The sequence below is a fragment of the Ornithodoros turicata genome, chromosome 4 (assembly GCF_037126465.1).
Source record: "Ornithodoros turicata isolate Travis chromosome 4, ASM3712646v1, whole genome shotgun sequence".
Taxonomy (NCBI): Eukaryota; Metazoa; Arthropoda; class Arachnida; order Ixodida; family Argasidae; genus Ornithodoros; species Ornithodoros turicata.
The window spans coordinates 11,786,611-11,809,441 of record NC_088204.1 but is presented as its reverse complement, the minus strand read 5'-3'; the positions used below and the strand labels follow the sequence as shown (position 1 = coordinate 11,809,441).

The window sequence follows — 22,831 nt, the reverse complement described above, 5'->3', positions numbered from 1 at the left end:
AGAACTACAACGCAACGCGGAATAAAGGCACGCATGCAGTGTCCTCTAGTGTGTAGCGCTGCGCATTCAAAACAGTTCATGATCATGACTTTATGCGAAGAACGGTGTGCTATGGATCACGTAGCGTTCGGCAGCTTTGTTATGGTTTAGGCGCTGCATTTTATCTTGTGTTCTGGTTGTGTTGTTCTTTTAATTTATCCCTGAGCAGTTACGATGGATAGCGATAGTGTAAAGTTAGAAAGGAGAGCCGTTAGAAGAATAATTGACGCGAAATTGAAAGCGAGGCCAGGTAAGTTTGCGTTCACATATTACGTAGAACTACGTTCCTTGTCTGTGATTTTGGTGTGTGTCCAATCTTCATACCGTTCTCGTTTTGTGTGTGTGCTGCTGAGTGGCTCTGTGTCCCTTTCCTTGATATCGTAAGCCTTCATCCGCTTCGTACGTTTGACAGGAGTTCTCATCCTGAAACGAAGTGTCATTCGTAATCGTTGCCTGTGCCCGCATATCTTGGTGATACGATGTGCGCCACACGTATATGCAGCCCGCATTACTTTTGAACGCAGCATTTGTCATGTGTCTCTCGCTCCTCCTTTTTTTTTTTTCGCATTACCTATTGTTCGGAGCCACTCACGCGCTACATATCGTTCACCGTTGAGTGCTGTACCACAAACACCTTCTATTCAGGGCCCTGGATTGCGAATCCAGCGAATGCCCGCCAGTGACATTAAATGCAGCGTACCGTGTGCCGAAATTTCACTCTTACCCACTTGTTACGTACATGAGCATATACGTTTCTTCTCATGGCATTCTGTAAACCTAGCCTGTTGGTTTTATTTTGGTGATGTTCACAAAAGTACAGCTCGAATCATACGTAAGAATGACACAGTTTCACCAGCTTGAGCCGAGCTACCCGAATGCCGCTCGCGAAAACTGCACGGAGGAAAGGTCAGGACTATGCGCCACCCCCCTAAGAGGTGGTATCCGTCGTGAACCCAATGCACTGGCCCAAAAGGCAATGAATCTAGTCACAACAAACATCCCTCCAACAGGAGTGGCCTAACCTGAACACTTCCTCCCTGTAGGTTTCCCGAGCTGAGACAGCTCAGCTCGAGCTACGGCCAGAGAGACTGTGTTATTGCTAAGTATGCTTCAAGCAGTACGCGAGATAGCTGCCAAGTGGAATGACCGTAATGGGACATAACGTGTTCGTAAAACGTGCACGTGAAGCTGATCGAGGCAGCCGTAATATTTCGTAGTCTGCGTTTGCAGTGCATAAACCTCAGCTTCATGTTTGGCAATTCTGCAGTGTCTGTCTACAGCGTCTTCAAGTAAAACCGTCCCGAGCTGTACATAACGCCTTCTAGGTCACAGTACTGTCCTATAGCGGCTCAGTTGTGGTAATTGTCTTACTTTTTGTGCAGCTGTTGTTATTCATATTGAAAGACGGGAAAACAATGGTAGGTAACAGATTCAATCTCAGTTGTCACGTGTCATAACGCTTGTACGTACGCCAGGTGCAATTACACCTGATATGCGCAGCTTATACGTTCGTTGTTACATCAAGGAAATCTAGGAGGACGTAAGAGCAAAGGAAAGGATTACGTTCGATGTCAGAAGATTTGCAGCAGCAATACCCCTGGGGAGATAGCAGTAATGTAGTAACTTGCAATACTTAACTACTGTGTAATTGAAATTCGGCAGTCGTCGAACCATACGGGAATCGAGCCACGAATCTCTTGACTGCCGGTCGGGCGTGTTAACCAATTACACCAGGCTGGCACCTACTTTTTACGACAGCTCACCAATGGGTCTCGTACCGTGTAATAGCCATTATGGAGGAATTTCTTAATTTTCTTTTCTGGAAACTGTTTTCTTTGGACATAAGCACCCGTAAGTATTTGAAGCAACGTCTACAATACAATTGTACGATAATGTCCATACAATTGTACAATAACGTTGCATCATCCTGCTTGTTTTGTACAGAACTCTACGAGAAAACGGGTGAAGGCTGGAGTAGGTTGGGCTATGCGGAAAGTTTTGACATCGACATAAAGTCAGTGAAAGACGATGTGGAGCGCATACACGTCAACAAGGTGTCCCCGGAAGAGTTTGTTGAGAAGTACGAGAAGATTTACAAGCCAGTAGTAATCCAGGGTGTGATGGACAACTGGAAGGCACAGTACAAGTGGACGTTGCCTGTAAGCATTGATCCTGTGCTCCGTTGCATGACCTGAGCTTCGTGAAGTTCACCGTTGCCATGCGTTTTTTTTTTTGCAGAGGCTGGCGCGGAAGTACCGAAACCAAAAGTTCAAGTGTGGAGAAGATAATGATGGTTACAGTGTGAAGTTAAAGATGAAGTATTTTGTGCACTATATGGAAAATAACGATGATGATAGTCCTCTCTACATATTTGATAGCAGCTATGGAGAGGTCAGTTCTGAAGAATGCATTTTGATCACTGCGTAGATGGTTGGAAGCAGGGTGTCGAACCGCAAATAATACGGGTTCGGTTCGGGTTCGCGTTGTTTTGATTTCGTTCCGGTTCAGTTCCGGTTCGGCCACGCCAAAAACCGAACCGGTTCAACGCTTCCGTTTTATATGTTCCATAAAACTGCTTTTATCAGGAAATGCGTGGCTAATAGCTTACTGCTGTTGTCTGCATTGACGTCTTTAGCGGTGAGGTAGCTCTTTAGCGAGAGAAATAAGAAATGGATGAACACTTATTGCAAATAGAGTCCACGCTGATGAAGCGGTGTTGTCCTGCTACTTTCTGTTCCCAAAATCTCTTTTTCACGCGCACAGTGCCAGCAAGATAAACTTAAAGGAAGCCTAATACGATGGACAGCGTAAGATAGACGACAGTACTTGCCGGCACACTGCCTTCGCAGCGTGAATCGTTCTGAAACCGTACTGAAGCATGTCGAAAATAACCCTGCCAGCCTTACTCTGTCCGAGCTCGCAGCAGTGTACTAGTTAATCCACCTCACAAAGGCAATGTATCACGACACAACTGCACTACCAATAAGCAGAACCACATTTACTTTTCAAACCACGACCAATCAAACAGGCACCGTTCTGCGTACGCTCCTTCTCCACTTCTCATGTTTCCGACTTGTTTAATTTTTACTGCTCACGTGTAAAAAGAAATCTTGGGCGCTTATTTGATCACATATTCGTCGTGTAGAGCTACATAACTGGCCTACTCCATTCCTGTTGCATTCGTCCGCGTGGCACCTCGTCTCTGAAGAGTAGACGCCGCATCACCGCGTGCGTGGGGCGCCAGCCGCGGCGCTCACAAGGACAACTGCGCTTCAACATGTTAAAAAGATACTATACGTCGTCGTCTGACTGCTAGGTGAAAATTTCTGAAATCCATGATATAGGCGCGTGATGATGATACCGATGTGTCTTCGTTCGGGGATAGAGAGGAACTCTTGTGCTGACTTCTATGTCCGAACCGTTTTGTTGCGAACCGGTTACCGCTATTATTTTTTATGGTTCTGCTCCGGTTCGGGTTCGGTTCCGGCAAAAATAACGGTTCGGGTACGGTTTTCGGTTCGGGTTCGGTTCGACACCCTGGTTGGAAGGGTCAGTAATGGGAAGTACTTGAAGTACCAAGTAGTCAAGTACTACTTAAAGTACATTTCAGTTTGTGTACTTTAAGTACTTTTCTTCTGTACTTTCCTTTCAAGTAATCAAGTACCTAATTGGCAAAACAAAGGCAAAGCTTGGTCGCATAATCATTTATTTCAGTTCATACTAATGAGTCAGCTGTAAACTATCCTTGTCTTCTAACTAGCGCTTGGCAAAAATGCGAGCTGGAAGCTTTCTAAACGTAACAGTCAAAACATAATTACCTCACGTTTTATCACTACCAAGTGTTGAAACGTCTAGCAATACGATCTAAGTTTGTAATGTAGTTGATGAGCACTTTAAAGTACTCTGTAAGGGACTTTGGAAGGAAGTATGGTACTTTGTACCGTGCTTAAAGTACAACATGTTCTAGGTACTTGGTACTTTACTTCAAGTACAATTTTGAGGTACTTTGCCCATCACTGGTTGGGGTAGCCGATTGGAGTACATTGAAAACAAAGAGCAAAGCCACGTTTTACGTGCAATTGAGGTTCGTTCTCTGTCAGTTGCTACTTTGTGTGTCCCGTATTGTCTTTTGTGTTTTTACTCTTTGTTTTCAATGTGCATTTCGATGTTAGTCTGCAAGTCTTACTAATAGGCATCAAGTAGAAACTGATACTGAATCCTCTTGATCACATATTGCTCGTTACTCACTAAAGCTAGAAGATTACATCATCTTGTAACTTAACCTACAACTGTAACCATTATACAAGCATAACAGACTTGTCCTAACAGTCCAACATTGCTTTGTACGTATTACTGCTGACGACAAATAAACAATCAATCAATCAACCTTAATCGGATTCTACACATACAGCACCTGCGTCGGAAGAAGCTGCTAGAAGACTACCAGATTCCGAAGTACTTTGCGGACGACCTGTTTCAGTACGCTGGGGAAGAAAGAAGGCCTCCCTATCGCTGGTTTGTGATGGGATCGGCTCGCTCCGGCACCGGAATTCACATCGATCCCCTCGGCACCAGCGCTTGGAATGCATTAGTCCATGGGCACAAGAGGTGAGGGTGTCTCAAGACTTGTCTGTGTGCACATGGGGCTGTTTAATTGGGAGGCATGCGGCATCACACTGAGACATTTATATTGGTATTGAAACAGCCACAGGGCAGCTGCTGGTGTTATTGGGTCCATATGTTGCCAGCATCTCATCGATTCTGAGGAGTATGAGACGTGCAGAGAAAACGTGCATCCATTTCTTTTCTTGTCTCATATCTTTTTTTTTTCTTTTTCTTTTTTTTTATGTGAGGAACAAAAATGGGTTTTGTTTCAGGAGCTGTATCTCCCTCTGTAAATTGGGAGATACAGGATAGAAAGGCAGATTTTCAGGTTGTAAATAAAGAGCGGACATTAAATAACCCGAGTGGGCACAATTAGCCTGAGGGCTGACCACCGTGGAGTCTCTTGTGGTTGAAGCGCAGTATTAAACTATGGTAAATTCCTGCGATGGTAGAGTACGGCTGTATGTATCTATGGTTGGCATACATGGCTGACATTGCATTTGCTGCACATTGATGTATCAACCCTATTGTCTTCTCTAAGCTGGACTTAATCTGAGGGCTTGCGGGAAAAAAAACTTATTTGATACTTGTTTTCAAGACATGGTGCTTGCTAAGCCTACCTCAGCTATTGTTTCCAAACTTGCACCCAATCGAAGGGGATTGTGCCCCTGGTACGATGTACCTCCCTGCAGAAGTGTGGTGTGGTGTGGTGTGGTGTGTGATGCCTGCACGGGAGAACTTGCTCGGAAGTGCTCTGCCTAGCGCCGCAGGAACGTTGAAGTGAGAATCGAGCATAGCTTGTGAGCTACGCAACACGTTGCTGGGTATAATCCCATTTTAAATCAACCAAGGGTGGAGAGGATTGACCATTTTTTATCTCAACTGAAAAAAAAAAAAATGCCGAACAAGGTTACGAATGAATCCGATGACTCATTCCCGAAAGGGAGAAGGGGAACCCGGAAGCGCCATTTCTCTGCTTGAGGTTTTTCACCGATCTAGCCACCTGCCCAGCGTGCTTTGTGTTTGTCCACAAGGCCCTAATTAGGCTCCTGAACAGTACATATACAGGAGCATTCGAGGATGAAGTATCATTAAGTTGAACAATGTTAAAGTTTGGGAAGGCCTTTTATTCATCTTAAACTCAATAAAACTCCTGTGCTGCATAAAAAAAAAGTTGCCCCATCCTTTGTCCCTTTTTTACCCGGCACTGGGGTTTTATCGATTTTTAAAAAAAGTATCATTGTTCTCCTTCTAAGCGAGGGCTGGATAAAAAATGCAGAGGTTACCACACGTAGCAAAAAACTTGCAACTTTGGGCTCTCATTGGTGGACACATTTATTATTAAGAGTAGGTTCATTAGGATCGTCTAGGTGTGCTGTATACACTAAGATAAACAGCATAGTACGTACAGTATTTCCCTCAAGATGCAAGAAAACTAAGGCAACTGGCAAAATCTTCCTATGTTTAACCCTTTGTATCTCAACTGCTGCAGTACTTATTGGGTACATTTTAGGTTAAATGGTAGTTCAACACCTTATATAAAAGTTACTACAAAAGTTAGTTGCACTGTGTTATTAGGAGATACGCAGTGAATTTTTTTGTAGTGGTGAATCTCCACCCTTGATTGATTTAAAGTGGTACTACCCTGCTGTGGAAAGTGTGTGGTATTTCTGACTTTGCTCGCTGACAACGAGGGGGGCTGGGGGTGAAGTGAGGGACACAGCAGCGGGGGGGATGAACAGTTCTGTGTATTGGGCACTGTGAAGTTTTGAATTTGGAATCCATCATGCCTCTACCCGCCTATGCGACCGGCAACCCTCGTAAATCATAGAAATTAGCTCTTTTGACAGTATTTGTATTATTAATTCAATTTGATTCAGATAACACTTGCTGTTTTATTTTCAAGTTTCAACGTCCCACACGAGAAGCATGTTGAAGCTAAGACATGTAGCCATTATTTGGCATCTTTGTCAGCACATTCATGACGTACAGGTCGTCTGGCAACATATGGACTCCTGTGACAGCTGCAGTAAGCCCAGCTGGTTCTCACAGAAATGCATGGGTAATATAATCATATAATCATAATATAAACATACTTTCTGGTTTCACCTTGAGATCACATTTAGGCATAGCGTGCAGAGCATCACATCGATCACATAGCACAGCAAGTCTCTGGTCTGTATCGCTTCTTGTATGCCAGCGGAAGACATTTGGGCACTATTGAAAATCAGCGCTTAGCAGAAGTAGCACACAAATCACACTAGTGCTAAAAAATTAAGGATTTTGAAGCAGCTTTATAGTGCCCAAACAATGTTGACAGCCATGTATGTCTGTCTGTACCAGTTGTAGGGTAACAAGGAGGTGGAAGAAGATACAATTTCCACCAAACTTTGTAGATACGTTCAGTAGCTTCTTCAGACACCTACAGTCACCATGGCGCAGCACGTCTGCCTTGATGGCATATCAAGAGGTAGATCTCAAGGTATGCTAACTGGCCAGCCACACTGTGAACTGCATATACAACTCTGTTCTAACTACCTGTACACTGATGACATTCAAACGGGGTCTGCATAGTGGACCACGACATTGCATGTGAAAATATATACATCAGACCTCAGTCCGACTGAGCATATGTGGCACGACGTGTAGCTTAATATCAGCCACAAATGGAGTGCAGGGGTTGTGCAAAGCACTGGTGCTGTGTGGTGCTGAACACATGCAAGCATGGAGATTGGCAGGGATGAATACAGCGTGTTTGCTCGACAACAACAGTGTCTGTCCTGTCAAGCAGACGTCCTTCTCACCCCCTTTTCCCTCCTGGAGCAGTGCTGCTACCTTTGTTTTGTCTCGTGGTATCGTATTGATGGAAGGTACAAATCACAGCTATGAAGTATGCAAAACTGCTGCCTTGGCAGATGCAGACCCTCAAATCCCTCATTTTTAAAGCTCCGATGTACCTTGATATGGCGCCATTATAACTGTTGCAAGTTAGTGTGTCAGATTCCCGTCGCAGGTGGAAAATATGTTCTGGGCCAGTTAAGTTGCCATGTTTCGATACATGCTTTGCAAGATCGCTTAACTGTGTACTCCTGTAGGTGGTGCCTCTTTCCAACGCACACGCCGAAAGAGATGCTGAAGCTGAAGCCCGAAGATGGAGGAGGCAAACAGAGGGACGAAGCCATTACGTGGTTCAAATTGGTCTACCCCAAGACACAGCTACCAACTTGGCCAGAGGACTGCAAGCCTGTAAGTGTCTCACTCAGCCAAACCAGCAATCAAGCTGGGTAATAATACAGTGGTCAACGTAGTAAGTAAAACATTAAACGAGGAAGGAAAGGGAAGGTGATCGTCAAAGCTGGAGCTGAATTTTGTGCACCTAATCACGTTCACCCAGCCTTTTGTGTGTGTGAACGGTTTTTGAAGTGAACAGATATTCCTGAATCGGCCAAACTTCCAAGTGGACCCGAGTAGTGATGAATGTGTTGCTGAAACGGCTGCCCTAAATTACTCAAGCTAGACGTGAACAACATGGTGTTTTTGCTATTAAAGTATGCATCTGCATATTGTAATGACGAGCACATTCTCGGAGTAATACTAAGCAGCAACCCGGGCTCGGCCAGTTCGAAACAAAGCGGGTGCTAAGATGCCCCTGACGATGGTGATGGAAACACATCATCTTCACAATGTATTTACCTTGTATTTGCAAGTCATAGAGTAAAGACTTGCCCCGTTTTTACTATACGCATGTTCAACATAAGAAGGAAAATAAATGTAGTCCGTCAGCTACATACGCCATTGGAGATAAGGAGATGCAATAGTGCGCCAGGAGTAATACTGCAGCACCACCATGCACCATCAACTGGGGAGCGCACTTTTTGCTGCAGTGTGGTGTCATGCAGTCTGTCTTAACAGTCAATACGGAAGCAGCGTGAGTATGGTGGATTACATTATGTGAAGCAAGGAGAGAGCATGGCTTCTCTGTGTCCAGTTGTACTATCTGCGGCGCAGTAATATTTTGAGCTGACGGACTAGATTTCTTTTCCTTTTTGACTTGAACACGACTATAAGCCTATTACTTTACTAGATTACAGTGGAATCTCTTTAAACGGAACCTCGAGGGACCTGGAAAATCTGTTCCGTTTATCAGGAGTTCCATTTACTGAGTTGTGTGTGAGATGTTAAATGGTGTAATTTCCAGGAGTGCAGAAGCTGTAAGCAGTCTTTATGCACGTTACTCCATCAAAGACGAGGAATACACGCACAATTTTCAACTTTATTCTAGTCCTCATTGCGATGTTCCACCTTCACACGAATAATTCACCCACTCATTCGGATACAGTCGCGGGGATTGCGCAAAAGTCTGAATAATCGAGCAGTCCGAAAAAACGAATTTCGCTTTAAAATAAACTTTACTAAGCACCAGTAGGCTGGAAAAATTTGTCGATGCTTTCATTACACGCTCCCAGCCCTGCCTGATAACATCAAGAAGTCGTTGCAAAGTACCGTGGCCTTGAAAACATGAGTTGGCAGACGTTTGCATGTCGCCACCAAAACACGTGTCGACGAATTACCCATGGGCGAGGTGCGTCCTGATAAACAATGCAGTTCCGATAGTGAGCATGATGATGACTACAACAGTGGATGATGAGCAATGGACGAAGTCGTCGATCTCAAAGCTTGTTGAGCCTTACGTTATATCGGTGGGTGTGCTGTCCTTGGAAAAGCTTTCGACGCAAAGCTGTGTCGATGTAGAGCTAGATAAAATGCTTCTGCACTCACAACAAATGCATGCATGTTCAGCGGCGTTCTACTTCGTTGATGTCATCCCAACCGGTGATTTTGCGAATGCTCATTTTTAACGGTAACTCTGATTATAATGATCAGATTTCACGTTCCCATCAGTATTGTTATAAACGGGCTCTGCTGTATTCCAACTGCGACCTTTTCTGTAGCGATCTTTTCTGCAACTCCCGTGCTGTGCACATTGCGCCACAGTGCAGAGATGTGATTGTGGCTCGACTGTGGTTTTTGTAGTTGGAGCTGCTCCAGAAACCAGGAGAGGTGGTGTTTGTGCCGGGAGGCTGGTGGCACGTAGTACTGAACCTTGAGAACACGATTGCTGTCACCCAGAACTTCTGCAGCCCCACAAATTTTCCCATCGTGTGGCACAAGACAGTGCGTGGTCGACCAAAGTTGTCGAAGAAATGGTACCAGGTCCTCAAGGTAAGTACAGTAGGGCTGTACCAGTAGTTTCACCTTTAGAATTCCAAGAGGTTCCATGTGCGGTGCTATGTACCCTGCCGTAAATCGTGAATGTTGAACTTTGAGGAAATCTTGGTGGTTCTTGTGTGTATCAGTCTTTCCCACTTGATAGGCAACACATGTAAGACGTAAGACGACTGATCAAGAAGTCTCCGGAACGGATTTGTACATTAAAAAGTAAAGTATATGGGCTTGTATGTACTACTCTAATTTAGAGCTTAGTCATCATCGAGGCTGTCCCCTTCGGAAACCACGCACTTAGCCCAGCGCTGCTTCCACTGTCCAAAACCTTTTTGCAAGCCGCCTTTGTAAACAGGCGGCTTACAAGAGCTGTCTCGTCACTTTTGTTTGAGTCTGCTGAGCACAATTTTTTTTTTCCTTTCAACCACATTTTTTTATCTTTTGAATATGGGAAAAAAGTCACTGAGGGGGGGGTCTCCTCAGTGACTCATAGTGAAACTAATCAACATAAAGTTCAACGAAAAAAGATTTTTCAAAGCTGTATTTTACTTTTTTAGGTACCTTTGTATACTTTATCACTATCAGTCCTCATATGTGGAATATCTCGAGCAGGCTATAGTAATTGGCGTCTAGGCGAAGAGAAGAGATAGTTTCTCCTGCCAGTAGAGTCTGAGGAGCAGGGAAAAGTAACAGAATCTTTTTCATTACCGCCTCCGTTACTGGCCCGTATTTGTTTCCGTTTCCATTACCACACCATTGTTGTTTTCGTTTCTGTCATGTTTTGCTTTTCAATACCGTCCCCCGTTAGTTGCCTTCCTTCATATTTTGGTAATCTGTGAGACCGTTATAAAACCTAATACATCTACGTATATATGGGGATACGTGCAAACAACACGTTTATGTGGTTTCTTTGAAGAGTTGGATTTTCATTCATGGTTCACACAAGAACTATGCTTCTTCTGTTGAGCCGTCCGTAATGGGCCGGTTGGTACATCATTCAAAAGCATTAACACCTCCCTTTACTGGGTACAAACAAGACAGTACTCTAAAAGACATAAAAGGACACAGGCACAAGCACTGAGTTCTTGTGTCTGTGTCCTTTTATGTCTTTTAGTGTACTGTGTTGTTTGTACCCAGCACTGGGGGTTTTTGTTGTAGGAAAATTTAATACAACGTGGAATGGTCAGTACATGGACAACGCCTCAAAACAATATTTACAATTTATGAGGCTATGAGGGGCGATATACACATTGCTACGCTTCATGATACAAAAGGGATATGGAAAGGGGTTTTTAACGCTTTTAAACGCTTCTTCTGTTCAGTTGTTGTTCCTTATATGCTCCAGTGTGATAGGTCATTTTAGTTTTAGTTTCTCGCTTAATTTTCGTTTGCTTCATTTTGGTTTTGTTTCATAAATTTATCTGAATGATATGGCAAAGGAATGTAATAATTTGAGTCCTGGAGTACCCGATTAATTACAGTAAATAATTTCCCTTTTGGGTGTTCTGAGTGTGCGGTATCCGCTTCTGTTTGTTTTACCGTTACCTGCTATAATTCCGATATAATAGTTTCCTGTCGTTGATAGCACGCCTTGTCATTTCCTTCTTCCTATTCAATTAGGAGCAACGCCCTGAGCTGGCTGCAGTCGCTGACAAGATAGACGTGTCTCAAGAAACGGGAGTTGCATCAGACACTTCAACAGGTTCTAGTTCTTCATCTTCAGACTCCTCTTGTTGCTCGAGCTCAGACGATGAGGACTCTGGCAAAGAGAGCATAGGAGACTACAAACGCAAGAGGTAAACGGAAAGATAATGTTTGCTTGTGACCAACTGGAAATTTTTTTAAATCAAATTTTTGGTGCGTAATAATTAGGGCATGACTTTTTCGGGTTTTATTTTTGGCCAAATTCAGGGGTAACTATCGGGTGATATTTTTCATTTGAAAATTCGGGTGTATTCGGGTTAAATCCCGTTACGGCATATTCTGTCGTCAGGAATTCGGGTGTATTTGGGTGATTTTTTTTGTTTAATAAAAATTTGTCTTAACATGGAACTAACGTTTAGCAATGTTATCGAACTTTATTTTAATGCACGCTTATGAGTGTGCCACGCGACCCGGATGTTTTCTGGTAGATTCGGGTTAAACCCGAATTTTACAGATTTCGTTCGGGGGGTAAATATCTGGCGGATACGGGTTTAACCCTAAAAAGTCAGGCCCTAGTTATAATGTGCGATCAATGTAAGCTTCTGAGGAGGTTTTGTTTTTTTTTTTTTTTTTCACTTTTTTTACAAACCCCCCGTACTTTGTGCTGGATAACCCTGTAGAAAAAGGTCAACTCATTTTGTGCCTCAATTAATGTGGTACGAGCATGAGAAATGGCATATTTGTTTTCTCGGCAGATACGCAACACTCATGCAGAGTAAAACAAGCTAACATTTGTTTCTCAAAATTGTTGTGGTATGGCTTGACATGCTGTGGTCCCAGACACGTGCCCCTGAATGGGATGACTCGAAACGTGAATGACGGTCACATGTCATACCGACTGGCTCCCCGGCCACCTTATGGGGCAGTGGGACATCTATGTTCCTGTTTTTCTTTCTCGGCAAATTGCGTTATGCTTCACGAAGCGGTGTTTCCCAATACTGCACAATTTCAGCAGTGATGACATGGTACTGGGCTGCATCCCACTTAGCCATCTATGTTGATTGCTTTATTAACAGAACATACAACAGCATGTGATAATGCATGAAATGCATAGTAAATTAGTACTGCATTACAGCATGTGTTAATGAACAATTCCTAGCAGTTCACAAGATGCTTTACCACAAAGTAGCTGCCAACGATTAAATTAATTAAAGCATTAACGCAATCTAGGACTGCATGAGCTTTGTTTTTAATCTACTTTACAACATAGCAGCTTTTGCCCATTCTGGATGGGTCTGGTACACGAGTAATCGTTGGCATAACGTAAAACATTTGGTTACCAGTAACTAGACCGCAACCGCACGTATACATAGCAGTGAGCCTGCTTTAGTAGAGGTGATGCATGTTATGCCATATCTCTGTTGTGAAGTGTCAAGCCAAAGAATGAAAGGAGGTCATCTACTTTTCTGGGCCGTGCGAGGAAGTTCTTTGTTATCCTATGGAAACTTATTTTCGTGATTCCGTGGGTCACCTATGACGAGGTAGGCAGAGCTTCTACCAGCATAAGTCATAAAAGTCGCTTTGTATCGGTAGCCGTAAGCCATAGTATACGAGAAGTTCCAGAACTTGGTAGTTGCTCTCGTGGTAGCGCTCAGAGTTTGTTTCTTCGTACTTTTTGTTACGGTTTACGTTACGTTACGTGTTACGTACTGTTTCTGTGTACTCGCGTCGCATGCGATTTGATGATGAAAGCTGCTTCTTATGACGGCAACTTCACACGGAAGAAAAACAATCGACTGGTTGTACAGGGCTGGACAAAAGCTTACGGACACGCTCTGGCGCATTCCTTGCCCAGAGTGACATGACGCTGTAAAGACTTGCAAACAGGTGTCTCGGTTACCTAGGCACAAGTCTGTAAATCCCTACGATCCCATTGGCTGCTGCTGGCGTGTCACTCTGGGGAAGGAATGTGCCGGAGCGTGTTCGGTAAACTTTTGTCCAGCACTGTACCAGTGTACCGTAATTTCACGCGTATAAGCCTTTGGGACCCGTCTTTAGGGACGTTTTGAAAATTTTCGGGCAGATAAGCCGCAGGCAATACGACGCGACTGATTTGTGCGACGAAGGAGACCATAGAGAAGGCCATAAACCCTCTGGTCCATACTCCGAGGTCTCGCATGGTGTACAACGACGGAGGTCAGTTCTAGTGTTCTACCAAGATCGGATTGTGCCCTTGTTGCGTGTTTTTCGTGGATGGACGGGTCAGTGGCCTCCCAGAAGACCTGAATCACTGTCACCACTTTCGTTAAAGCTGCTTGGGGGAAGGCACCAGGAAGGTCAGTCTACTCGAATGTGGACGCTCCCCTGTTACGCATTGTTCGTGCATTGGCAGGGCGGTGCTGTTCTAGAGACACTGTCGGCCCTTTCGTTAAAACCGGCATATGGGGAAAATACCAGGGAAAAATAGTCATCAGATAAGCCGCACCAGTGGATAAGTCGCAGAGCGCCCGTGAGAAAAAAGATTGCCCATAAGCCGCAGCTAATACACGTGAAATCACGGTACTATACCAGCTCTAGCGCCAGACTTCATTTTGGTCATTTACTTTTTGGTGGGCATGTTTTTTATTTTTTTTATTTTTTTATTTTTTTTTTTTTTTCATGTCAAGGCACAAGGTGATTCTTCCCAACTGTTTTTTCTTTTTTTTCTTCTCTCTCTCTCTCTCTCTTGCTCCTTTCCAGGAAACGTTCCACAAGCCGAGAAGACAAGAGCATGCGGTGCAATTCGTGTAGGTCTTGACAAAGCACGCCTCAATAGGGACACTGAAACACCACGGAGCTGGTGCTGCGCAAGATCGTGCTTTTCTCAGGCTGACACACCACTGTTGCGTGTTCCACGAGGTGCATGTGTGTGGATCGTTCTTTTTTTACGTACTTTTTAGGATACCTTGCTGCCTTCGTGTCTGACACCAAAAAAAGTTTTTACGCGGCTATGTCTGGAGCAGCAGCTTGGAATCCTGCCATCTTGGCCACGTGGCGGAGCTGGAAGCTGTCGTGTTTTTCCAAGCTAGGTATGCTTTCACAGCTTGATTTAGCCGTTAATAAAGTGCTGTTTCATCCGTGTACCCGAATGCATATTGCATATGGAACGTACTGCCTTTAGGGACTGTCACGCAAAAAATATTTCCTTTTGGGAAGCACAAGCTCTCCCAGCTCCTCACCCGAGCACTTTTATTGGCTGCCGAAAATAGTCTGCTACAGTGCGAGAGCAAAGTGGCCAGCTGACTAATCTGCGTCAGACGCGGGAGGGATATTTTTTGCGAAGTTAGTGTTCCAGGGCTTGTAACTACTATAATTTCTACTCCCCTGACATGTTTTCTGTCAAGCCCTTCCAAGCGCTTTTCAAGGTGCAAGGAAGTGACATTTAACGTGGCTTGAAGCCTTCATCGAGCAGTTTGTCTGGAGCCACCAGGCACCCAAGTGCTTGTGAAAAGGAGCCGTCGGCCAGGCCCGATCTTCTCGCGTAACGTCAGCAGACCTGCGAGCAGCCGTGAGCTCTTATCTAAAAAAAACACGTCTGCTACTGCTACGTGCCACCCGATTGGCCCTCCCGTCGGGATTGGTGACATCAGTCACGTCGCTCTTTTCTGGAGCGCAGTGTTTCGAGAGGGTGTGTTAGAGGAAGCTTCTTCCCCCGCACTATTGGTCATCGGCACTCCTTGTTCCTTTGCAAGAGCTGATGTTGTTCGTTGCACAACATGTCGCAGTCAGAGACGGAAAAGTTTATGGAGGGGCATTTCGCTGCTCCTTTAATGTGTCTTTATTATTTAAATAGACAATGTACGAAACATGTTTCTATGGCATAACATTATAGTAACACGACACATGTTGAACGTGACATGTGTTGAGAAATAGCTGCCTCAACGTGAAGTCCGCTTTTTTCAAAGCTTCTCAGAGGTTGTAGATCTTGATGTGCTTGCCCTTCTTATAGGTGGTCTTAGTTGTGGGTGGTAAGGTGGTGGTGGCTTCTGTGTCATTAGGTGGGTTGATTCTCAACTGCAGGGAAGCAAAAATTCACATAAGTAAATGTGCACACATGTAGAAGCATTGACAAAGCAATTTAGTGGTCACCTATGAACAACAGAGATTCAAAATGTGAGATGAGCATCTGCTAACGCCAAAACGTAGCGCTGGATTTCATCTTGATCATATGCCAGCTTATGTCTTTGTGGCATACAAGTTCTAGCATGTCTGTCCATTGCAAGATGTGGGAAGATATACAAACTAGAACAGTGGTAGTCGAAGGTACAGTGTATTACCAAAATTGGAAGTGGTAACAGTAACAGAAACGCATACCACGTTCCTCCATTCCCAGAAACTAAAATGATTGGCCGGTATTGAATTCTGGTACTGGCTCTTTTTTTTTTTTTTAATTGTTTAAATCAGCAGGGGAGTACTAGGGGTGTTGCTGGGGTGGCCAAATTACTTGTGTGGTTTGTCCAGTTTACACTTAAGCACCACATATGCAAAAGGGGGTGAAGTCGGAGCTTAAAGCTCTGTCTGTCAGCAGTGCCATAACAGCCGTTCGAATACAAGAAACAGTAACAGAAACTAAATGGAAAGTCTGGTATCAGAAACGGAAGCAGAAATAACTAACGGAAATCGTAGCGAATGGGCATATTTGGAGGGAGAACATCGTAGATGTTTATGTGGTTAAACTGTTGAGACAGTGTACAGGTTATGCTTACTGAAGTTCATTTGTTGAATTGACTACTATGTACTACATGTACTACTATGTACAGCGCAAGGCATTTTTCGTGTGAACGCACTACGAAAGTATCTTACCAGAATCCTCTGCTTCTCTGCACACGCATACTCTGACTCATCAATATCATTGTAACAGTCAGACTTGTAGCTCTTTGGTAGCGATTTTCCGCCAAACTCGCACAGCTTCTCGATGGGGCGTGCCTTAACGATCATCTTGTCCAGGGCTCTGGGCTTTTCTTGTGGGCAGTAAAACACCTTGGGTGTTTTTGAGTCAAACACAATGCTTTTACGCATCATGTCAGCTACTGCGACGCACGCCACCTGAAAAAAAAAGTGCGAGGTTGTTTCTCATAAGACTATATTTGTAACTTTTTGTGCCTCGTGTTCGTTTTGAAACTGTACCACCTTTGGAAAGTCACAAATGGAGGCATTTTGACTGTTATTTCTCTGCCCTCATTATCCTTCAGGATCAGAAAGGATGCATACGAGGTTAACGAAATAAATTTTACAACAGCTAACTCTTGTCAGGAAAAAAAGATTTTACGTGGACAGCAAGTTAAATAAAGGTGCTTGGTCAGCAGCACCTGCTCAGTTTGAGGAAATGCATCGTGGCCATTCTGCCTCTGACACTTTCCGAATGGTACTGCTCATACGGTCAGCTGAAGCTTTGGAAAGAGGCTTTCCTTCTCACTTAATGAGCATATGAGGTGAGCTGTGCTAACATTAAAGGGAAAGTGCAAAGCATGTTGTCTGCTAAGTTTTACCACCATGAGGTGCCTAAAGACTCAAGTCCATGAAGATACGATCAATGTCTTTTCGCACACTTGTACTATAGTTTATCAGGTCAACTCTGCATAAAAATCACTTTACTTTATAGGTACTGTTTTTTTTTTTTTTTTATAAGGACTTACCATCGCCAGCACCAGCACGATAGCTGTTCTCTCTGAAACAAAATTGCAAATGACATCATAAATATAAGCATTGTAGAATATATAATAAAACAAGGAAGCATGATGCCTCTTCCACCAAATCGCAAAGAAAGCAGGAAAAAACTCTTTCCCCCCCTCCTTCGGTGTCTGCGTCATTCATTTTGTTCGCCTGCATTTTCCGCGTGAACATTGGTCCAAATTGATTACCACGTCGATTAGCTTCCGATTGTAACCACTGCAGAGAAAGTAGGAAAGTTTGGCCAAAATCACAGTTATATCCATGATTTTGCCTCTTATTTAATTGACCACATTGCGTTCCGACGCGTTCACGCCCACAATCGGCACGCTTATCCCACGCGCGCTTCCGTGACAGTCCCCATGAACTTACGCGGCAGAAATTGTTGTGAGTACCCTGTGTGACATGAAGACATTGCAGCATACAAACACGTATATACCCCTACTGCTGCATACCCTAACAAGTTCAAGGGTCAGCAGAGATTGCAGAACTAATAACAGAATTGTCGTCTTAGGGCCGGTCTTTATGCAAATTAACTCGTGGCCATCGCAATATCTACGACCTAATTCGGACACAGTAATGGAATACTGCGCAGAAAATCACGTAATCATATTCCTCTGCAGTTCTCTTATGCGAAATAGCGTCAACAGAAAAAGAACCCTAGCTTGAGTATAAGGCGTATTGTGTGTTTGTAATCATGACTGCTCTACTCAAAATATATGTATCAAAAATGCTGCAGCATTACGCAAGCTTCAAATTTTGTTCGATATTTGAACTTCCCATGGCAATCAACCAAAACGTCGTCTGCGATCGTCCGCGAAAACGGCAACGTACGATAAGACGTATGTAACGTACGTAAGATAAGTCAAGCATGTGTCCTGAAGAACTATATGTCTGCGAACGCGTGTACTGTCGTCTGCGAAAGACACTACAACAACAACAAAACTTACCCGTTGCAAAAAGATCTGAATTTGAACTCCGAGACGTAAAAACTTGGAGACACGGGATTGTACGTGTCTGGATGTGTACTCCTTTGCTGGTTGTGATTGCTGATTGCTACGAGGGTGGGCTGCTGTGAGACGAAAACCTGTTCTGCGAAGGTCCCTTGCCCTCTTCCGTACCTCACCTCTTCACGGCCGCGTGACCACGCATCACTGTGGCGAATGGACACTGATGGGAAAAGACTCAAAAGGACAGGCATTTTCTCACTTCATGCTTGGTTGGTGGTCAAGTCTGGTGTCTGGGCATTGACGTATTGATGAATGTATCGTCCTCGCTGCAAATTGTTGTGTAAGGGGAGGCCTACTTGGAGCTCTTTTATCGCTGTGGATTATTTTCAGCATTCTCGGCAGCAACAATGCTGCTTTGAAATAAGTGGACTTGAGCTCCAATGGGCTCCCCTTCGAAGAAGCCACTTACATATCAAAACTAACCCCCCCCCCCCCCCTCCTTGATCCGCTTGGGAATTCCTTGATAGACATGCCAGTATATGGTGTCGTGATTTTGTCCCCAACCACATATAAAATGCCCAGGTCGTTCGTGCAGATTCCCCAATTTGAATGACACATTTTAAACCCTCAACACGCTCATATACGTATACGTCCGGACCATGTCCATGCGGGAACAAGTGTACGCGACACAGGCACCAAGCTCCGGGGTTGTACCTCTCAAACCTATATTGCTTCGCTTGGTCGGTATAAAAACGAAATAAAAATATTTGTTCCGAATGTAATTGCGGAAAACCAAAGCAATATTTACGAAACTGTGAAGGGGCTCATTATTTCATTCCCCACATCACCACCAGCAATGAGTGTCGCCCCTTGCGATGAAGCCCCCCATTGCTGTTTACGCAGCTATGAATGTCCAGTTAATTTCTGGTGTTACAGAAATGGATCCTGCTTCTCGTTTGCATGCACCTAACAGCTAGGGGAGCACGAAGTTCTTGAGACTCGTGGTAATTGGCTTTGGGACGATACACGAGCGACATTCCCCAGAATACTCCAGTGGTAGAAGCGTAAAGCATAAAATAATGCTTCCTGCTACAAGTCAGCGCGAGCTCTCAACGTCTTTTCGTACTCTTCTAACCATGGGTCTCAACCACAAGATATTCCGTAGCAGACGACAGTGCCGATGGTGTCGTCTGCTATGCGCGCAGTTCGCAGCGTAGGCACCGGTTAGACATGCGGTCAAGGAATTTTTTTCTGCCAATAACTTATGCCACATATTGGTAACGTTTTTATTTCATTTCAATTGACGGAAAGTTAATTTCTTGAATTGAACTCCGAAATTTCCCAAGGCAACCTAACGTTTTCTTTGCGGAAATGGGTTCCCCGTGGTCATCTTACTCAGTATAGCACATAATCCCACTCGTAATGCAATGGCAATGGACCTTTTCCATATTCGCGTCGCCCCTGGCGGCGGAATGTCGAACGTCATGTCTTTACCCCCAATAATGGTGACGCATTACGAACTGGCACGTACGTTGCGTGGGAAAGTAGCAAGAGAAGATTGGAAGAAGAATGCGGAAAGAGGTGAAAGCGCATTGTACTCATTACCAGACCTCAAACGTCCGCGTAACCTTGAAATCGATTATCTCCCCACAATGAACATGACAGTCGCCCGCAGGTGGGTCCATTGCGATGTTTTTGGCGATGGCTCAAAAATGGCGGACTCAAGGGCTGGGCATGCGCATACGCGTTGTCGGTAATGGTCCATTGCCGAAATAAATTCGACGAAAATCCGTAGAAATGAGCCCTTGGCTCCGCCTCTTTTTTGACGGCTCGTAGTTCGTGCGCAAAGCTGCGAAGAAAGGAGGTTATATTGACACGCCGCACGAGGGGGGAAAGGGTTACAAGCCGTCGGGTGATCTCATTTTTGATAAGATAGCTCTGATTCCCGTACTCACCGCGCGTGTTTGCTCCGTGGGTAAGGCTTGTAACTAGGGTTGCCACCAGGCCGGTATTATACCGGCACGGCTGGTTATTTGGGCGCTCTGTCGGTTGCCGGTAGGAAGGTGATACCGGCAGCGTTTTGCCAATAGTTGTGGCTCAAGACCTTTCGTAAGGGCTTTTAGGGGATTTTCCTTTCAATATTCCACTGCAGACCCAGCTCCGCAGTCACCAGTCATTTTCTTAGTTATTCGTTCTTATTATTATTCATTGTTATTATTATTATCATTGTTATGTCTAGCACAATGATACAACCACACACAGGAACATATGTTTCCTCGTATTATCTTGAGCGAGCACGCTCTCTCTCTCTCTCTCTCTCTCTCTCTCTCTATATATATATATATATATATATATGTGTGTGTGTGTGTGTGTGCTCGTCCACCCCTCACCCACTTTCCCTTTTCCACGAGCCTTTCCTCCTTTCCCTGTATTCCACCTCCTCTCCCTCAGCCGGTATTTTTCACAACGAAATGTGGCAACCCTACTTGTAACCCTTTCCCCCCTGGTGTGGTGCGTCAATGTAACCTCCTTTCTTCGCAGCTTTGCGCTGAAGTTACGATGAAAGATGAACGTCACTGAAAAGGTTAGCCAGCTGTAGGAATCGAACTCACATCGTCTGGATTACGATTCCTACAGGATTCCTTCTGGTTCGATTCCTACAGCTGGCTAACCTTTTCAGTGACTTTTCATCTTTCATCGTTAATTTCTTAGGCAACTTGAGGCCTTGTATGTGATTGTCCCTTCTATGTTGTTCCAGCCTCAGAACATCAGTTCTCTCATGAAGTTACGAGCCGTCAAAAAAGAGGCGGAGCCTAGGGCTCATTTCCACGGATTTTCGGTGAATTTATTTCGGCAATTGCCATTGCATTACAAGTGGGATTATGTGCTATACTGAGTAAAATGACCACGGGGAACCCATTTCCGCAAAGAAAGCGTTAGGTTGCCTTGGGAAATTTCGGAGTTCAATTCAAGAAATTAACTTTCCGTCAACTGAAATGAAATAAAAATGTTACAAATGTAAGGTGCCAACGAGGAGGACGAGAGGGTGGGGTCACGAGGAAGAAAGAAGAGGACACAGTTTTGGACTATTGGGTTCCTTCGAGGAGGAACGTTACAACGAATGTGTGGCAAGAGTTATTGGCAGAAAAAAATTCCTTGACCGCATGTCTAACCGGTGCCTACGCTTTTCACTATTAATTTATATCATGGTTGGTGGACCACCCTGTATATATAGTTTTGTACTTGACGATGAAAAAACGCGTTTGGTCTTTGCCTGTGACCAACTAGAAGGGTTTTATGGGGCATATAAATGCATGTTCGGTTCATTATGGCATATTTTGGATGAAAATGCGTGAATAATGCATATTTTGCAATATGTTCCGATGGCCAAGTGTGAGAGCGAGCTTCCTTTTTCTTCTTCTTCCTCTTCTTTTCTTTCTTTCTTTCTTTTTTTTCTTTATTCGTTTGAGGGTTTGTTGATCTAGAAAGGGCTTTGTGATATCCTATTGCGAAAATGCTGGTCTTCTTTTTTTTTTTTTTTTTTTTTCAGTAGCGTGCGTTGTTCAGCTTCACCCTGACTGCTCCGCTGCGCGAAATAGTAGGATTCAGCATCAAAGCTGTGCCAGGCGTATGATATCGCCACACGTATTTGAGATCCTCTCTCGCGCCCTCGCCTGTTAGCCTGGTGCCGGAGCGCGTTCTCTATGTGGTCGATGGACCGTACTTCGCCTTCGGCACTTTCTTTACTTTTCCCAAGAGAGCGACGTTCGCATTTTAATCTACACCGTGGTGCAGTGCCGGAAGCAAAGTCTTCAGCTGCATGATTTACACCTGTTGGACAGGCCCCGCTTTATTGGTATGTGCTCCTGAACGAAGGCGGCTTTATTTTCCCGTGTGGTCCCTAATAATGCTCAAATTTTGTCAAAAAAATATCCGTTCGATGCATAGCTTTATTAAAACTATAAGAACTGGGATTAACGTTGCATATAGATTTCGATTTTACTGCATATTTAGAAGACTTTTAATCTATGGTCGCCTTAATATTTCGGGAGTTTTTAGTGCATGCTTATCCCCACACTCTAATCATTATTGTTCTGGCGTGTAATCACACATTCGCCGTCTTCCTGCACCAGACTGCCTCAAACCCCCAAACGGATGAAAGATGAAAGTCACTGAGGTCATCAGTTTCTCTCTTGTTCCCCAAACGGAGTTTGCCTCGGCAGTCTAGGACGGCTCCCGACAGCCGACACCTTCGAAGTTGGAACGGAAGTTTTGGATTTTTATTTGTCAATTTACTGTTTCTTTTTGTTCCATTCGAACCTATATCATGCAGAAGTATCATTAATATTCAGCTAATTTTGTTCAAGGTGCTTTCAATCTACTACCTGAACATGGCAACAAAATGCAAGTTGGTTGCATTCCCGAAATCTAATTATGTGTGCCGAACGAAGAAGATGCGCAAGTTTTGAAGGGCTGTGTAACGACTCAATAAATATAGAGAAAAAGTAAAAAAGAAAAAAAAAAGTTTCAGGTTCCACCGAGATTTGAACTCGGATCGCTGGATTCAGAGTCCAGAGTGCTAACCATTACACCATGGAACCACACGAAACGAACACTTATTACGGTACATAAAGGCAGGCTTTATAACACAAAAGTTTATG

General features: G+C 44.2%; 2 protein-coding genes and 1 non-coding gene across 6 annotated transcripts; 1 reads left to right on the top strand and 2 right to left on the bottom strand.

Annotated features, from left to right (window-relative positions):
• The first annotated feature begins 54 nt into the window (after window positions 1–54).
• LOC135391053 (bifunctional arginine demethylase and lysyl-hydroxylase JMJD6-like) lies at window positions 55–14,633 on the top strand. 4 transcript variants are annotated; one of them, XM_064621137.1, is made up of 10 exons: window positions 55–289; window positions 1,422–1,457; window positions 1,984–2,198; window positions 2,278–2,430; window positions 4,451–4,647; window positions 7,740–7,890; window positions 9,679–9,867; window positions 11,488–11,663; window positions 12,941–13,052; window positions 14,251–14,633. In XM_064621137.1, exons 1-10 carry the CDS (start codon window positions 214–216, stop codon window positions 14,299–14,301), a joined length of 1,356 nt encoding a protein of 451 aa, XP_064477207.1. In that variant the 5' UTR covers window positions 55–213; the 3' UTR covers window positions 14,302–14,633. The 4 variants fall into 4 exon arrangements, with proteins under 4 accessions (XP_064477207.1, XP_064477208.1, XP_064477209.1 ...); XM_064621138.1 differs by lacking the exon at window positions 1,422–1,457 and having other exon boundaries at window positions 56–289; XM_064621139.1 differs by lacking the exon at window positions 12,941–13,052 and having other exon boundaries at window positions 58–289.
• Window positions 14,634–15,310: 677 nt separating this feature from the next.
• On the bottom strand, window positions 15,311–18,309 carry LOC135391052 (uncharacterized). Its single transcript, XM_064621135.1, has 4 exons — window positions 18,171–18,309; window positions 17,187–17,218; window positions 16,354–16,596; window positions 15,311–15,564 (listed from the first exon to the last, which is right to left on the bottom strand). The coding sequence occupies exons 2-4, from the start codon at window positions 17,187–17,189 to the stop codon at window positions 15,460–15,462; spliced, it is 351 nt and encodes a 116-aa protein (XP_064477205.1). The 5' UTR covers window positions 17,190–17,218; window positions 18,171–18,309; the 3' UTR covers window positions 15,311–15,459.
• Window positions 18,310–22,699: 4,390 nt separating this feature from the next.
• Trnaq-cug (transfer RNA glutamine (anticodon CUG)) lies at window positions 22,700–22,771 on the bottom strand. The gene has a single exon. It is a non-coding gene; the product is annotated as a tRNA-Gln (tRNA).
• Between the last annotated feature and the right edge of the window lie 60 nt (window positions 22,772–22,831).

Bases quoted from the DNA above. Each gene is read 5' to 3' on its own strand.
- LOC135391052 (XM_064621135.1), bottom strand. The intron at 15,565-16,353 runs GTAAGATACTTT...GCTTCCCTGCAG, and splicing joins CAGAGAAGCAGAGGATTCTG to TTGAGAATCAACCCACCTAA.
- LOC135391053 (XM_064621137.1), top strand. From the start codon at position 214: ATGGATAGCGATAGTGTAAAGTTAGAAAGGAGAGCCGTTAGAAGAATA. The intron at 4,648-7,739 runs GTGAGGGTGTCT...GTACTCCTGTAG, and splicing joins TTAGTCCATGGGCACAAGAG to GTGGTGCCTCTTTCCAACGC. The intron at 7,891-9,678 runs GTAAGTGTCTCA...TGGTTTTTGTAG, and splicing joins GGCCAGAGGACTGCAAGCCT to TTGGAGCTGCTCCAGAAACC.